The sequence below is a fragment of the Calliopsis andreniformis genome, chromosome 10, assembly GCF_051401765.1.
Source record: "Calliopsis andreniformis isolate RMS-2024a chromosome 10, iyCalAndr_principal, whole genome shotgun sequence".
Classification (NCBI taxonomy): Eukaryota; Metazoa; Arthropoda; class Insecta; order Hymenoptera; family Andrenidae; genus Calliopsis; species Calliopsis andreniformis.
This window is the reverse complement of record NC_135071.1, coordinates 5,752,352-5,770,179: the sequence shown is the minus strand read 5'-3', so window position 1 is coordinate 5,770,179 and position 17,828 is coordinate 5,752,352. Positions and strand designations below refer to the sequence as shown.

The 17,828-nt window shown below is 29.2% G+C and overlaps 2 protein-coding genes across 2 annotated transcripts; one reads left to right on the top strand and one right to left on the bottom strand.

Annotated features, from left to right (window-relative positions):
- The first annotated feature begins 1,642 nt into the window (after positions 1–1,642).
- On the top strand, positions 1,643–9,810 carry LOC143184544 (VPS35 endosomal protein-sorting factor-like). The gene is made up of 18 exons (XM_076386862.1): positions 1,643–2,089; positions 2,164–2,251; positions 3,073–3,285; positions 3,371–3,533; positions 3,635–3,843; positions 3,928–4,058; positions 4,324–4,500; positions 4,838–5,182; positions 5,328–5,428; positions 5,503–5,684; positions 5,750–5,893; positions 5,976–6,139; positions 6,207–6,369; positions 7,237–7,429; positions 7,495–7,634; positions 8,101–8,262; positions 8,348–8,614; positions 8,685–9,810. The coding sequence occupies exons 1-18, from the start codon at positions 2,073–2,075 to the stop codon at positions 8,769–8,771; spliced, it is 2,946 nt and encodes a 981-aa protein (XP_076242977.1). The 5' UTR covers positions 1,643–2,072; the 3' UTR covers positions 8,772–9,810.
- Gabat (4-aminobutyrate aminotransferase) lies at positions 8,929–15,353 on the bottom strand. The gene is made up of 10 exons (XM_076386863.1): positions 14,909–15,353; positions 12,309–12,436; positions 11,946–12,113; positions 11,537–11,623; positions 10,631–10,826; positions 10,323–10,495; positions 10,091–10,231; positions 9,844–10,001; positions 9,488–9,756; positions 8,929–9,376 (listed from the first exon to the last, which is right to left on the bottom strand). Exons 1-10 carry the CDS (start codon positions 14,970–14,972, stop codon positions 9,261–9,263), a joined length of 1,500 nt encoding a protein of 499 aa, XP_076242978.1. The 5' UTR covers positions 14,973–15,353; the 3' UTR covers positions 8,929–9,260.
- Positions 15,354–17,828: the final 2,475 nt, after the last annotated feature.

The following is a 17,828-nucleotide window of genomic DNA, read 5'->3' as shown; positions in this document are numbered from 1 at the left end:
TTGTCAAGTGTACGTTTTTCGTTTTGTAATAATATTGTTGTAAGTTTCGTTTGTAATAAAATATTGAGTTAACGGAACACAACAGTATAATGATCCTCGCGTACATCGTTTCCATGATGAAACACAACACTTACAAGTTTACAAGGTTTTTCATTTATACGTATTTTGATAGTAGGTATAGCATTTATACTGCAACTCTTAAGTTTGATAAAATCAAAATCTTTTTTGATTTTAAAAAATTTTAGTGAAGTTAAATTTGTTTTGTTAATACAAGAATGCAATTTAATGCAAGTTAATGCAATTTCGTTGCAAAGTGAAATCAGTACAGTCGCAATTTTTACAGAGGACAGTTACGACCATCTCATGCTCTACCTTACTTTTAAGGTATTTCAATTTAATACATCAAATTTAATACATTGTGGCGCACTCGACCAGGTAGTTGGTCGTCCAGCGAACGCGCACAGCTGTTAACCATTTTGGGCCTTCGAATTTGTAGAGGCAAGGCCTTCAATCATGAAGTGGTTGCAGCTGTGTGCAAAACATGAGTCACTGCATTTTGGGAAATTTAGTTTTAGGTTTGGGAGATCTCTGGTTTACGACATGTTGTCCTCGACAAGACAATGACTATGGGCCAGAGTGGCCATTCCATCGTCGATTTTCTTGGGTTGAACACTAAACCATTCGATTTCGCTACCCTCAATACGAGGGTAAGTTTACTGAAAGTAATTTTTACTTTCCATGATTCTATTTGAATCTATGTGTAAATAGTGTAAATAAATATTAGTGTTAGGCAAATAGTGTATAGTCATTATCTTCCACGTATATCACCTCACCACAGCAAATTCAGAAGCATCTTGCTGTATGCACATTTCGAGAAAATTTTCCTCCGACGAATGTTCGTAATCTAATGTTCGTAGTATCTAAACTTTTATTTATTGCCAAATACGAAATAGCCAATTCACTCAACGGATTGGAACTATGTAACAACATAATAATATAACGACAAAATACATCTTTAATTTCGTTTGTTTATTTCTTATTTTGGGATATTGAAAGGATTACATTTGAATAAATTAGAAAATATTTCTATATTACGTAACATTATAATTAGTCTTGATTAATGAACATTTATTATAAATGTGAAATTTTGTGTGAATCTCATACGAAAATGTTGTTTCTTAGACCACTTTCATAATTTTGGGCACATATGTATTGTTTCATTCGTGATACTCTTTCTTTCTCGCTCGCACCGTCCTTTTCTATATTCGTATGAAGCAAAATATCAGCTCAAGGCGTATTCAGTAGAGATTTACTGATGCATAAAATTGTAATTGATGTGGCAACAGCGTGACAGAACTTTCCTACGATGCGATTTGGCAATTATACCTTCGCACTTCTCATTTGTAATTCAACAGGATAATGCTAGATGCCACATTATCAAATGTCGCATGTATAAATTATATATTTTCACTAATGCCCGTTTTTTCGCAACAGCGCTTCGACCGATTCGGAGTAGGCCCCGAAGGAGTCTGCCCCCTTAAGGGAACTTTGAATTTCACTTTATATTGAACCTCGATATTTTAATGTCTATAGTTACTTTCAGTCTATAAAATACAATTCATACGAATGAGAATTATAACACTAGCAAGTTGGCATAAGCTTACTCGAAATTCCCTGCAACTCCTAGATCTAGTTCTGACAGAATCAATGGAATTATGTGTACTATAAATATGTGTATGCGTAAATGTGTGTACTACTTGCAGAAGGAAAAATCTCGTAAAATTAATCTTGTCAGATGATTTTATTTTATTTTACTTCATAGAGTATAGCTAGAATCAATTGAGTCAAAAGTTTCATTATTTCTCATATGGCATGCTTTAAGTGCTCTACCTGTAACTATTATATATTTTATAGTCACAGCTTAAAGTCTGTCATTTAATTTTGCAATATTGTGTATATACTTGTTTATCATATAACAATATGTAATATATAGTAATATATATGTATATTATTATCATACTTTTTAAGTCCACCTACTTTTCAATTGTAAACACCTTTAACACATTTACAAAATGATGGATATAGACTGGTACGTATTTACTATTTTGTCAATATTTATAGTTGCTACAATTTTGAAAAGTTAATTTTTTGTATATATTACAGGATTGCAAAACCTATGAACTATAAGACAATACGATATGCATGTTTAGAAGAAGCAACAGATCATCCTTTAAAACCTGTTACTATTACGGTAATGATACAATAATAAGAGCAATACATACCAGTGCTTAAAAGTTTGCAGCATGATTTTGAAAACACTGGAAATTTTTTCCTAGATATACAATTGTTTCAATAGAAATATTATATTTATATATTAAAGTATTTTTATATACAAGTATGCTTTAGAATTGCAACTGGAATTATTTTAATATTTTACCTAGCAAAAGGTTATTAATAGGCTTATAATAGGATTTATTAGCAAGTAAAGTGTAAAACATATTGTTTAAGAAGGATAACTATTTTTTCAAATGTGCATCTTAAGAATGAAAAATATTATGTCATGTGATTATAAAAAGAAAATTTCTCTGTGAAGAGATACTTTCATAAATTTTAAGAAATGAATAGATCATAATTCTAACTTGTATTTTTAAGTATAATTTCAGCACAGTAGTGGAAAATATTTGGTTTTGTATCTTTTGATTTTAGAAAGTGGTGTAGATGTATAAATTCAATATTATAATTCTGGTTTGGAGATAAACGATACATTTACTTCATATTATACTTGATAGTTTTTCTGTTAAAACTATAAGGTGTTCTAAACTTTTGAGCGACAGTAGAACCTAAATTAACTGAGTCTCAATTATCTATAATCTCTTTTATTCAGCTATATTATATAGTCTAATAATAATTAGTGAAGAATAGAGTGTCACTTGAAACTTAAATTAGGATTTACTAGTAGTCTATAGAAAACAATAAAATTCACTATCAAGATTCAGTTAATTGAAGTTCAGCTCTAAAAATTTTTTTATCTACAGTGCCTAATTTTAACATTATGTTATTTTATGGTTCCAGTTAATTGATGGGCGTAGTGGAATTAAACGCAGTACATTGCAAAACACAAATGTTGCTACTTTAGTTAATACACAACTTTCAGTTCATGGACCAATATCTGGAAATCCTTTACCAGATCCTCTATTAAATTGTTCCTCTTTTGATGGATCAGATCCTCTTTCACAATTTGCGCAGGAAGAGTTAGATCCTTTGTCTAAGATGGCAGCAGATGAGGTTCTTGGGTTACATTTATTAAATGGATCTAATCTTTACATTTTTATATCATCTATTACTAATAACAAAAAATATAATATTGTAGTGGAATTATTATCCAAATATTACAGTAACTGGTAAAAAATCTAAAGATACTGCAGAGGAATTAGTAGAACCATGGTCAGCAAGGCGAACTTCAATACTTAGTAAATATACTACTTCAGAGAAGTTATCAATTGTTACTAGTTTTTTGCCAGGTGGTGAAAAAGGTATATTTTTAAAAAATTTATCGTATAAACAGGATAATCAAGTAAAATTAATTTAAAATATATACTATATATGATACATATTTATATAATATTTTTTACAGTTGTCGTTAAAGTACAACCAAGCGGAGGAGTAGTCGATAAGGTACGAACAAGATTGGAACAGTTAGATGATTTTGAAGAAGGATCAGTCAGACAAATGCTAGATTTATCGCAGCAGCAATACACTGCAAGAATTGAACAATTAAATAACGAACTTGTGCAAGCATGGCATTCGGACCAAAGAGTAAAAGCACTCAAAATAGCTATTCAGGTTTTATTTTTTATTTGGGATTATTTTATTCATTTGTTTACATTGTAAGAAAAATTTTTCACATTGAATGATAAATTATTCCAGTGTGCCAAATTATTAGTAGACACATCTGTTATGGCTTTCTATCCCAGCAAATTTGTTCTTATCACAGATATCTTGGATATTTTTGGAAAACTGGTCTATGAGAGGTTGAAAATCAAGGCTGAATATTATAAGTTAGTATTAGTATTGTGTCATACTTATTTGGAATTTTTGAATTTTAAATGGTTATGGTTTTATGATTTATTGTATTCATATAAAGTGTTTCACACAATTAAATTGGATTACATTTGTGGAAGCACCATAATTTCGAATTTATTCATAATTAAAATTTTTGTAGCCTCTTAGTTATAAAAAAAGAAGTATTTTAAGAAAGATTTTAAGAAATATTTGAATTATGAAATCTCATATAATATATATTTATTTGATAATATTTATTAGACCAGGAAGTAAAGTGCCAACAAGTTTACCTGATCATTTTACACCTGATATGGTTCCTGAAAATGCAAAAGAAACTTGTAGAAACTGGTTTTATAAAATAGCGTCAATAAGAGAACTAGTACCACGGCTTTACGTAGAAATGGCTATAATAAAATCTTACAGCTTCCTAACAACGAGGTAAAATGTTTTAATTTTTAAGATATTATTCCAGTAGATTAGAGCAGTTAATTTTTAACAAATTGTTTTTTTATGAATTTTAGCTGTTAACAAAATTAATATTGCCAAATATAAATATACTTATTGATTGTCGGTATTTGATTTTAATTAGTTTATTTCAACTTAAGCTGTTAAATTAAAAAATTAATTAAATAGTTTAAAACTTAAAGGGTGTGGCAATATCTATTATCGAAAGCTATTTAATTTTATTGAGTAGTATTTTCTTCCATTTCTTTAATTCGAATATATAATTAGTTTTATATAGTATTAATGCTAATTAGTAGTTTTTAATTTGCAGTGAATTTAATAAGGCACTGTTACGAATAACTCGAATGATACGAGGAATTGGAAATCCCCTTATAGCTGTATATGCAAGATGTTATTTATGCAGAGTGGGATTAGCTTTAAACAAAACATCCGATTTCGAATTTGTAAGAGAAAATTTTAATGATTTTCTGTCTACTTATCAGCAGCTTTTTGGCTCGTTCATTAAAACAGAACTGATGAAACAAAATATGTCCCTGTATTCTTATTTGAATCTCTACCCACCAGCTTTGGACTGGATTTTACAAATTTTAGTGGCCACAACTCCTGAAAATTTTTTACAGGATGTGCTTTCTTTATGTGAAAATCAAGCTAACAGGTGAGTGTATATACCATTTTATTTTGTATATATTATATAATGTTATGTACACATATACAATTGTATCATCAATTCATAATACATATTATGAATGATATGTAACTTATGAGATCAAAATTAATAAAATATATTTCTGCCTTTTCAGCTCATTACTTCTGAATAGTGTTTTAACAGCATTTAAGCCATCATATATTGCTGCACGTGCCATGGATTTTGTAAAATTAATAATTGCAACTGAAGATGATGGTAGTCATAATAGATATGGACAATTTAATAAATTGAGATTTGCAATAAATATTCTTATTTCAACAATTTTCCAGGCTATCCACAATATCTTTTATATAGAAGTTTAGGTGAATGTCTTATACAAGAAGCTCCACCAAAAGAAGACTGTCAACAAATTCTTAATATAATCTGGAAATATCTAACAGATTTAACAAACTCTGCTAAATTTATGCATTGTGTTGAAATTTGGATTCAATTTACTGCTATTCATTTCTCTGTAAGTTTATTATTTTTTTTAGATGAAAAGGTGTGTACTTATCTTCTATTGTTTTTGCATTTCAGGCAAATGAATTGAATCTGTTTTTTGGAAAAATAATTGATCGACTCAACCCAAACAAAAATTTTGAACATTATTATACTCAACTGCAGAGTATTATTGAAAAAATAGTAGTACATACACAGGATTTTGAACTATTATTTGCTATGGTAATTAGGATTCATTTTTTATTACTATTATTTTTAACAATTTTTATTAAATACATATAATATATAGAAAAACTATTTTCAGGATAATTTCTTACCCTTAATTGATTTGTTTCATAAAGAAACTATTAAAGTTGAGGTTTGCAAGACTATAATAGAAGGTTTAAGTGCTCAAAGCGGTTCTGTTACTGATCCTATTGTCATAAATGCTCTCATGTTTATTGCAAGAATAATGCATGATTCTGTTAGGTATATGTAATTCTTTTGTTTTAAACATCTTTATATCTGTTATTTCACAATTTGTAAATAATTTCAGTGCTCTAACAGTTGAAGATGAAAAGCGACAAATTGGTCAGCTTATATGTGGTTTAGTGCAACGAGTTGATTATGGTCGTGACTTTGAGAAGCAACTTAATTTTTACGCTGAAGCTAGAGCAGCTTTCCCGAATCTCGATAGTGTTCACGTGCAGCTTGTACAGGTAAGTAGTAAATACAATCGTTACATGTTCATCGCTATCCCCACCACTTGAGGGAAAGTGGATTGCCCTTGAAACGTGATTATATTCGAATACAAACAATCAGTGCGAGTTTAAGGAGGGGAACTCCAAAATTTTCATAAAAAATCAAACATATTTTTATCCCTTTTTAATCTTTGGGGTTTCAAAAATGACGAATTCTGCAAAGTGTTAAAATAACATTTGCAGAATTGACAAGGATACAGAAGTTTTATTAAATATAACGTAATGTTCGCAAGTGACCGCTTGAAACCATGTTTTTCGTATTCGACGATACATAACTCAAATAATTGTCATTTGATTTACTTTAATTTTGGGCAGTGGTTCCTAATATCATTTTCTTCAATTGCGTGTACTTTTTATGTAATGCTAATGTTAAAAAAAGTGCTGATTTTTTTACACTTTCTCAACATTTTTTCTTCAAAGTTATACCATTTCATAACAAATTTTTCTTTTTTTTCATATCTGTACGTGCAACTGAAGCTACTGTCTTGTAGCTTAAGATAATGGAATCTCTTTCGAGAAATTTTTGGAGAACTCTATCGCTGGTTTTTACCATGACTACAGTAATTCATACTTTTTTATGAAATTTTTAGAAAAAGCAGTTCAAGAAATGTATTTTATGAAAGCACTAAAGATTTTTCTTTTAAAGAAAATACTCTTTTATTTTTAGCTATCACAATAGTTTTCATTCCTTAACGCGATACATGTTCTTGATCGGTCTCGAGCGATGAATAATGAGAATTTATGTTGTTTCTGGTCCCCATTACTGTAATTACTTTAACAGGAAATGTTAGAAAGCTGTAATTAATATTTTTTATTTATATTTAGTCTGTAAATAGATTGTCAGTAAATACTCGAAAGATTGTTCGTGGACATCACACAAGGAGAACTTCAGCATTTGTACGTGCTTGTGCTGCATTTTGCTTTATTACGATTCCGTCATTGTCGTTAGTTCATACACGACTTCAATTATATTTACTTTCAGGACAAGTTGCACTGTTAAATCAGTGCCTGAGTCAAGGTAAGTTATTTATAAATGATTTCATTTGTCTATAATTTGTAATTAAACAAAAAATATTTTGTCAGCTGATGCGTGTTTCAAGGCTGCTTTAAGCTTGGTTCCAGAAATGCCAAAAACAATAGATATAGATGGAAGGCAGAAAAGTTCACAGCCTTACTTACTTTCATATTTGTCAAACTTCTTATCAACATTATTAGTTGTACCGGTATGTATTTATGAAACGTACATAAAGCTTTACGGTATAATGTTTGTAAGCTTTGTGTACTAATTGAGAGAGGAGCATTACGCGAGGATTAATATTACATAAAGAACACTTTTGATACTTACTTTTGTTCTTTAAGCTTCAAAAGTGTTAAATTTTTTATTCCAAGGATATGGCTATTTCTAAATATCTCTATCTCTATTTTTTCTGTAAAAGTTATCTGCAATTTCATAGAGTTTTCTAATAAAAGTGTATTGTTTGTCGTGTACGCGTTATTAATAATTTTATGAATAGAAAGAACGAAGTTAAATTATTTCTCAGAAATTAATTTTGGATTCCTTTATGAGGGACATATTTTTTTTTACATTACTGAACACTATATGCATGTAAATATTATACTAGAAACACCTTACAAAAAACTTATTCATAAAACAAAACATATTATTTAAAGATGTTATAATTTTATTAGGATAGTCCAGAGCATGGTGTTTTATATTTAATGAGAGGTTTACTTAATGCTATTCAACGTTGTTTCGAGGAAAATGCATTGACAAAATCATATTTATATTTACGCGTATTGGATTTATTGTCAGCAGTGACTCAGGAAAATTATCCATACCATATTGATAAGGTACTTCGCATGAGCATAGTAAATGACAAATAGTAGCAATTTTTATATAATAATGCATTTTGATTATGTTATTTTTCATATTTAGGTCGATTCCAATGATAAGTTGTATGGTTCTGATAAAAAATTTATAAGTGAAGTTAACAAAATATCTTCAAAAATTATAGAGGAGATCTTATCCCATTTGAAATATCTTGGATCTACAGATCAACTTGAAAAACAAGCAGTTCTTGCATTTGAACTTTTTAATTGCTTTGTCATTAGAGCTGACTTGCGTGATCCATCATTAGCACATATGACTGTAAATTTATGGAACTTGTCTCAACGGCATGGATTTATAGATTTAAAAGTGAAGGTAAAGGAGTGAGGTGTTTTATAGATAAAATGTTTTACCTATGGAAAAATGAAAATTCCTTTTCTTGCAGATGAAGATGATAGCTTATATGAAGCAGAAGAGTTATCATAAAGAGTATGAACATTTCGCGGATATTCTGAACAAGATGTCGAAGTGAATATTAATATAATAAATAAACAAAATGTTATATAATTTGATACAAAGGAAGTACAAAACATGAATACTTGATTAAAAAGATTTTTTATAGTAATTCTTTTGGAAGACGAATTGATTGTACAATGAGTTTCATATAATGGAATATATCGTATATCAAGAAGTGAACAAGTAAAATTTGTATACAAATTTTGGGAATTTAGCATATACTATCACTGTGTATAGATTTGCGAAAAGTAGTTAATACTATAAAATATTGGCAGAATTTGTAACATAAAAAATTAGTAATATTTTTACTTTAATTACTATATATACTAATTTGTTTTGTAATACGACAAAATTAGTATACAAAAATAACACATTAATTACAAGGATACATCACAGGCGCGCACTTGCGTACATAGATACTGTATACTTTACATCTATCTCTTTTAATGGAAGATTTGATTTTGGAAGCCACGAGAAGAGTATTTTAACCAATACGTTTATATCATTACGTTTTTAATACGGCTCGTAGAGCATCTAAAAATATATCTGCATGACTTTGTGTAAATGTTAAGGCTGGCCTTAATCTTATTGCTGCAGATCCACATCCACCGGCCTGGATACCTGTGGAATGTTATTAATATTTTACAAACTATTTTTACAGAGTACCTTATTAGATGAGTGTATCATTTGAGTTTATAACATATGCATGACATATGAGCGAGTTATATTTACCTTTAGTCAGTAGTTTCTTTATTACTACGTCTCGGAGTTCGGGTGACGAGCAGTTGAATGCAATAAACGTTCCACGTCCGCGAACAGAATTAATCATAGTAGAAAATTCCTTTTCTAAATTCATTAATTGTTTTAATGTATAATCTCCGACGAGCGTAACTCTTTCTAGAAGATTTTCGTTCTTTATTGTTTCTAATACTGCTTCGAGTAGTATTACTTTACTGGGATCTCCCATCCAAGTATTGAATACGCGGAACGCTTGCTTGGGTCTGTAAAAAATACTTACTAAGTCAAAGTATGTTTAATAAATAAGTAGAAAATGATGTATTTTTAAGTAATGATTAATATCAAAGTACTTTAAGGACTCAGTATGATAATAACCGCCCAATTGCATTTTTTTACTGAAAGTTACTAAGTCTGGTGGGGATTCCAAATTGAAGTGCTCGTGGCACCACATTTTTCCTGTTGGACCTCCACCTGTTTGTACTTCATCAATTAATAAAGCTGCTCCATTCTAAAATGTTAAACACAGAACCATTGTAATTCATGGAGTTATTGTATTAAGATAATAGTCTTAATCAAAATATGTATAAATTATGATACCTTTTTTATTATATGTTGTAATTCTTGGAAGAATTCTGGTGAAGCATGATTATCGCCACCTTCTGCTTGTATTGGTTCCACTATTACACCAGCAACTGGTATGTTCTTCTGAGTCTTGTATTTGTCAAATAGTTCTTCAACCTTTCGTAGAGTATGAAAAGACGTGTTTTAATTATTACAAATAAATTGGCTGACAATATTTACATATTTAATGAAGAGAAGAAATAATTACTTCAGCTAAACAACGTTTATCTTCCTCTTGATTTTCTCGAGTATGTTCATGCAAAGGATACTTATATGCAGGAAATGGTGCAGCTGGCCAATCAAAAGCTGGGATATCTATTTTATGAATATATTTGCTGTGAGTTGTTGATAGTGACCCCAATGTTCTTCCATGAAATGCCCCTATTATTATTATTATTATTATTATTAATATTATTATTATTATTGTTATTATTTTCCATTTATATGACATATAAACAATGTTTCAAACAAAATTTGATTTATTCTAGACTTTTTACAGTGGATATATGCAATTACCTTTAAATGAAAGAATTGAATACCGTGGTGTACCAGGGACTTGGTTTATCATGCAAGACTCCATTTCTTTTTTTGTAAATGGTGCACCTTTCCTTTGTTTCTCAGCATACCAAATAAAAATGTTTTTGAAAGCGTTCTCGTTAGAACAAGAACCGCACATCATAGTTGTGATATTAGATAATCCTGGAGGAGCAACCTGTGTACATTGTTCATGGAAAACATATATACATTTTTCGTTAATGTTTAATGCTTAAAAATACCTCAAATTTCTTTGAAAATACAATAAAAATATTCGTTTTTAAGGTATAACTATAATAGAAAAAATGTTATAAAGTTGTTAAATACTTTTTCTTATGAACTTTATTTCTCTTGATATAAAAAAACCTAAAATTTAGTTTAGTATTTTGTTCTATTTTTATATACAGTGTGTTTGACAATAGGTGTTAAAAATTTTAAGGGGCGATTTTCCATGCTAAAACAAAACGAAAGTCAAGAATGATACAAATGCGTTTGAGGCTTCGTTACACAGTTATCAATTGTTGAAAAAATTCATAAAATACGCGTCCATATATCTGATTTAGGATTTATTCTACTGTCAACCTTTGATTTGCACTAGTAAGGTCAGACACAGCAAAGCCAGTAAAATAAGTTCCAATGTCAGACATATTTCACACGAATCTTAGACGGTTTCGCAACAGTTACAATAAGTCTAAAATGAGGCTTTAAATACAATTTTGTTATTCTTGATTTTCGTTTTATTTTAAGATGTAGGATTATGCCTTGAAATTTCTGAAACCTAAAATTTCAAACACCCTATATGTATAACAGATTTTAAGTTATTGGATGTTGATAGATTGCTTCAAATATATTAAGATAGCATTCTAAGTAATTATTCGTGTTACATACACCTTTTTGAAGTAAAACTTGTTTCAGTCTGCTTGGCCACTCCTTTCCAGGAAAAACAGCTAATGCTGGTCTGTTTGCTATAATTTTCTGTTAGAATAAGTGAAAGATGATTTAGTTATTATTGTTACTATCATTTGTTTGTTGTTTTTGATTTCATTGCCACTAACGTTACTTTTATCATTCTTATTATTGTCATTATTTTTATCTATATTATTATACATGTAGGTATTGTACTTAATATTAGTATTAATATTATTGCATTAATAATAAGTTATAATACAATTATATTGGTAGCAATAGTACAATAGTATACATTTTTGTATACTGCTTTTTAATAAGATGTGAACAATGATATTAAAAAAGCATAAAACCCTTTACAGGAAAGAAGGTAAAAACAAATCCTATTTACCTGATTAACAGGATCAGCAAGAGCTTTCAACATAGCTGGGTGGTTGTAGCCCAAAGGCATAGATGAAATTTGCATATACAAATCAAGTAGAGCATTTCCATCAACATCCATTATGTAGTTACCTGCTGACTTCTCATAATCCGCAAAGAATTGTACAGAAGAAGCTTGCTGAAATTACAAATTTTAAATTATACATTTAAATTTATATCATTGGATAATTTTCCATTAATTGCATTTATTAAAACTATAATATTTCAAGTAAAGTATTTCACCACAAAAAATTTTGAATTTTACTAAACTTCGTAATGTAGAGTATTACGAGAATAAAATATGCGTAGTGAAAAACTCGCATATTTAACGTACTTGCACTGCATTAAGTTCTTGCAGTAAGTTACGTGATTGAGGTCCCGGTATTTCGGTTGTAATTATCGGTTTCTTTGGTTCCTTTGCTACAGACCCTGTTAAGCATCTTTCCCACGAAGTTCTGTGTCCTGAAAAATTAGTTTTAGTTATGTAAAAAGATACACTCGGTAGGAAAAAATACTTCTGATACATATTTCTTCATTTACCAATTTTAAATGTACACAGAATTCTAAACATCTTTCAAATTGGCACAATTACATGTATGAACTAGAGATATGCTTGTCTTAAGTTAATATTTATGTAATTACACAATTAATTACATATAATTGATTGTTAAAAAACGAGAAGAATTATATAATGAATGATTTGCTATTAAATATTGCGATAATATTGTAATATGTAGTTAAGAGTAAGATGATTTGGCGACCAATTTATTTTTATTTTTCAAGAGTGATGAATGAGGAATCTGTTTTATTTGGAATAATATTTATCAAAGAATAACGTATTGTGGCCTGTATCGTCGATTTAAATTGTGGTATTCAAGTAATCACGTTTAATAGATGGATCGTTTAGTTTTATTGATGCCAGTTAAGGGTAATTGCACAATATACATTATATATGCACATTGAGAATATTTGATTGTTTTATTTTTGTTTTTCTTTCATTATTGATACTAATTTATCAATTTTGGTTTGTTAATATATAAACATATTTAAATGTAGATGTTATGGAAGTAATTTTTTCAATTTATAATGTAAAAAATATGTAAATTACATATAAATATTACATAAAATTTTAAATTGTATATAGTTTGTCAATGACAATTGCATACAATTGTAGAAGTAACTTTAGAATAATCAATATTAACATATTTGCTATTTTTTAACAAGTGTTACTCTATAACAGAACATTTTAATCAAAAAAACAATAAATTTACAAATTCCTAAATCTGGTATCATTACAAAGAGGCATCATTTATTAATTAATTAATTACTCCATGATAACGTTTGTTATTAATGACGAGCGTAAATATCTTAACATTCATCTTTGTCTTCGATGAATATGAACAACCAAGATTAATCAATCGAATCACGAAATAATAATGAAATTTTTGGTTTATTTTGTGGGTGCACAAGGTATCTACTTTTATGGGTACTCATGTATGCTTCTGTAAGTATCATGTTCGACCATACAGTACTTGATATTTAAGATTTTGATAAGATAAGTAATGAAATGAGCGTGGACAAATTAGATAAGAAAAGAATAATAGGGAATCAGAACTCGCTGAATGAAAGAAAACAGTTGCATTCCAATACTACATCCAAACAAACTTATCTTACTTCAATAAAATTTATTTACAAAAAAAGGAAAACAGTGCACTAAAATACTTCAGGTAATGGTAGCAGTTGATTCTATAGATACAATTGCTATAACACATAATAATGTGTAAAAATATACAACTTTTCAGTTCGTATTAAAATTTTGTCTTGCTAAAGTTTTGAAATAGAATTTTTTAATCTAAGCGCTAGCTATCTGAAAATATATTGCAAAAATATAAATAAAAGGTGAGATAAGTAAAGGCTTTAGAATGATCTTTATTATCTTATTTTTTTAATTGATATTAAATTTAATCATATATAACTTTGCTATCACAGCAGACATATTGAAGTTCAGTAATAACTACTGAAAGGTATTATATAAGGAAAAAATTAAGCTCTTTTTTACTGATGTCTATATTTAAACTTTTCCATTTACTATACATCATTAATTTCAAAATTTATATCAGTATCGTGTGTTATACGTTTTTGGGTAGAAAATAGTGTCGGGAAATAGCCGATGAGACAATTTCCGGAGCAAGCTTACGCTCTATATAAATAAAATATTTGAAAAAGGATTACTTAAATAACGTATCATCTCATTTAACTAAATATTATTTTAAAATAAGTATGTTCTAGTTTATTTGAATAATCATATAAGTTCCCTTTAAATTATTTATTTATTTAATACACTTTTATTTTATTTACCTTTTTGTACTTGAATAAATGTTTCCTAAAATAATTTTTCAAATAATTTCAATATCAGATGCACAGTATCTACGCATATGTAAACACGTTTGAAACAAAAATAATTTTGAAAGAAAATATGGTTACACTTAAAAGTCTTTAAATTCTAAGCTTACTAATTTATTATGCTAAAACAGAAACTAATTCAATCAAACAAAATAACAGATACACTCACTATACTCTCGTGACGAGATTACCCGTTACTTTAATTTGTCCGAATTAAATGAAGTAAAAAACAATTTGAAAACGATTTATTTCCTCTTAACACAAAGTAAAGTCACTTTCCCTACGTTATTTCTAAAACAATAATAATAAAGTAGTTAAAACGATTCGTTACTCAAAAGTGTTATTTTCTTTGTATTTCAAATGTTTCCTCAAACCTGTCCCGGAGCCGAAGAATCGATTCTTTGGGTGTACCATGCGCGAACGTGCATTATGGGATTTACCGCTTCATCGTCGAAGGAACGACTTGTAATTTATTTGAGTACTAAGAGGTAATATTATAACACATAAAATAAGAAATATTATAAATAATACCATTAATTAGTTGTCGCAGGAAGGCCCTATTGTAGCCAGCAGTTCGACACTTATTGGCGAGCATGCTGATGCCGCAGGGTTCGATTCGAGTGCTCGATGTAGACGCTGACTGTGATTATTCAAAATAGATTATTCGGAACACAATGTCACACACAAAGGGATGGATTCACACTGGTTGCTGATACAACTCTACACTGGAGTCTCCGGTGATCCTTGCGCAGGAAATATTTGATCGGCCCCGAAACTATACGAACCTTCACGAACTGCTCTTCAGCCGCGAACTTTCAACTTTAACTGCAAGCTGAGCACTGAAATGTCCACTAATTTGCTTTTTATGAGTACTTTGGGGAAGTATTTTGCATAACGAAAAGGAATTTCAAGGAGAGATAATATTCTTCTTAATTGTGGTCGACAGAGATAAATGCCAACCACGTTCGAATTACTATCTGTAAATGAATGTGGATAAAACTAAGTAACGATAAACACCTCGAGGTCGATCTTGTAGGGCACCTTCGAGCGAACACGGACGGGGCCGAGGATTCACGAATATTTGAATTCAGTGGCGCGATTTCTACATTTTTAGTGTTGCGTTTTGGGGATCTTTTTATGTATTTTAAAGATAATTAGCGTTACAAGTACTTTTAAGGGGGCATTTTCTTTCGGAAACGTTGTCTTTAGGTGATTTTTGGGATAAAAAATTATATAGTAAAACCTTAATTATTGTATACTAAGGAACTTAATATGTTGCATACATATTTGAGTACATTTTAAGGAAATACAGTGTAATTTTTATGCAGTTATCTTTACTATTACTTATGCTATTATAATATATATTTTACAGTGTATCATTTTAGGTGGTTTCCACTATTTACGTTTTTCAATTGATCTAAAATAAAAGACAATCTTAATCTATACGAGTATAATTATCTTCTGTACTAGAATGTAGCAAAAAAGATGTTTTTTACATGGCAGTCATGTAAGGTAAAAAAAAGTTTTTATCATAAAAATTTTAACTCCTAGAACAGATGAAAAGATTATTGTAAATACTGACATAATTCTAATTCGAAAAATAAAAATACATCCACTTTATGTTTATTTCAAACATAAAAGAGATTGATTAACCCAGTATTGAGAAATCATGGAAATCAATCATCGAAACACTGTTTCGAGAAAATCGCGTTTAAAGTTTTTGCAGTTTATTTAGTGCACTTATTTTTAATCTATTATTCCTGTCGGATAAAGAGGATCCTTTTTTTCCAGGAAAAAGTCAGTACATAATATACAAAAAGTTTTCATATTTTGAACATCTAAGAAGGCGATACATGCTTATTAGTTTTTCCAGAGTTTCCTGTAGTGTATCGTTTTTTTTTAAATCGTTGTAACTTTATCATTTCTTTGAATTCAAAGAAATTATTTCAGAAATACATTTTTCAGACGTTACTCTATAAGAAAATACGATCAAAATTAGTATTAATGAACGCTGCAAAACAAAATATTCTCTTAAATGAATTGTAGAAGTCACCTCACTGATTTTTCGAAAACGTTTACTTAACATAATTTTGTTAACGAAATTGAATTATATAACAGCTCGTGTTTATATTCTTTTTTTAATGTGCAATGAAAATTGCGGAATTTTACTACATAGTACATATTACTTTATGTAGACGACTTTTGTAAGTAAAGCATATTCTAATTAACCTAATTTGTCAATTTGATCTGAAATTTAATTTCAATTATTAATGCTTTTTTAAGAAGACATCAACTTAACATAAAATTCGTCAACTTTTAGATAATAATAGTATTTTGAGGTATATATTCTTAGAGGAAAATACGATTTGTACTATATGCTACATGATAGAAATTTATTCTATTATACAACTGAGTTTATTCTTACATGGTGGTTGCGCACCTTAAAAAAAATCGTATAAAGAGAGACGTGTAATAATTGATTTGCAAATTGCAAGTTATAAATTGTGTAATTTGTAAATCGATTTTTGCATAACTTTGTTTACTTGACCTTTCTGTATAAAACGCTGTATAAAGGGAGACCCAGATGTACTTAAATACACAATCGGTCAAAAGGTAGGACTTACTTTTTACATTAAGGAATTAAAGGGTCCTTTGTTGAAGACATAATACCCCATATTGTACAGAGATGTCTTTAAGACGCCCGCTAAAATCTTAAAAATATCCAGAAGACATCTGTAAGACCACAGTTACAAATCAGTACGCCTTTAAAACTGGATCTAGATCAGCGAACAATTTGCGAACACACTTTGCAAACAATATTTGCAAACAGTTCGCAAACTTTTTATCACCCTTACTTAAGTTTTTCTCAAAGTTCAAGAACTGTCTGCGAACAGATACGCGAACTCTGGTGTATTTGCACCATAAGACGTTTAAAAATATTTAGGAGACTTTTTAAGGATGTCCAAAGTGCGTCCATAAGACGTTGAGACCTAAAATGGACGTCTTTAAGATATCATGTGCTACCTGGGACAAGTAACAATAAATAATTGCACGAATGTTTTTCGCTGTACACAGATAAAGAATAGTGTTATTTTTATCGAAACTATTAACATAAAATAAAAAATATTTTGCTAGGTAGTGTAACTTTAATTAGAATTTATAAGTGATTTCGAACTTTTGGTCTGCAGTGTACTTGTACGCAATAGTTATTTGAACAATATACAAGAGTTAAAAAGTTAAAGGATTTAAGGACATAAAAATACCAGGAAAGAAATAATATAAAATGACCAACAAATGAACCGTAATCTTCAAAATCAATTTTTCAAAAAAATTGCAAAGGCAGTACTTGGTTTTTATGAAAATCAGAGAACTTTCGAATTACAAACGTGATAATATTTTTACTAATTCGCACCAATCCACATAAGTTTACTTAAAATATTAAAATATTTGC

What these genes read in the sequence shown, in the direction of transcription:
- LOC143184544 (XM_076386862.1), top strand. An exon ending in TTCACGTGCAGCTTGTACAG is followed by an intron (nt 6,370 to 7,236) that starts GTAAGTAGTAAA and finishes ATTTATATTTAG; the next exon opens with TCTGTAAATAGATTGTCAGT. An exon ending in TTATAGATTTAAAAGTGAAG is followed by an intron (nt 8,615 to 8,684) that starts GTAAAGGAGTGA and finishes CTTTTCTTGCAG; the next exon opens with ATGAAGATGATAGCTTATAT.
- Gabat (XM_076386863.1), bottom strand. Translation starts at nt 14,972, where the DNA reads ATGCTCGCCAATAAGTGTCGAACTGCTGGCTACAATAGGGCCTTCCTG. An exon ending in TTCAATTCTTTCATTTAAAG is followed by an intron (nt 10,496 to 10,630) that starts GTAATTGCATAT and finishes TAATAATAATAG; the next exon opens with GGGCATTTCATGGAAGAACA. An exon ending in TACAACATATAATAAAAAAG is followed by an intron (nt 10,002 to 10,090) that starts GTATCATAATTT and finishes TTAACATTTTAG; the next exon opens with AATGGAGCAGCTTTATTAAT.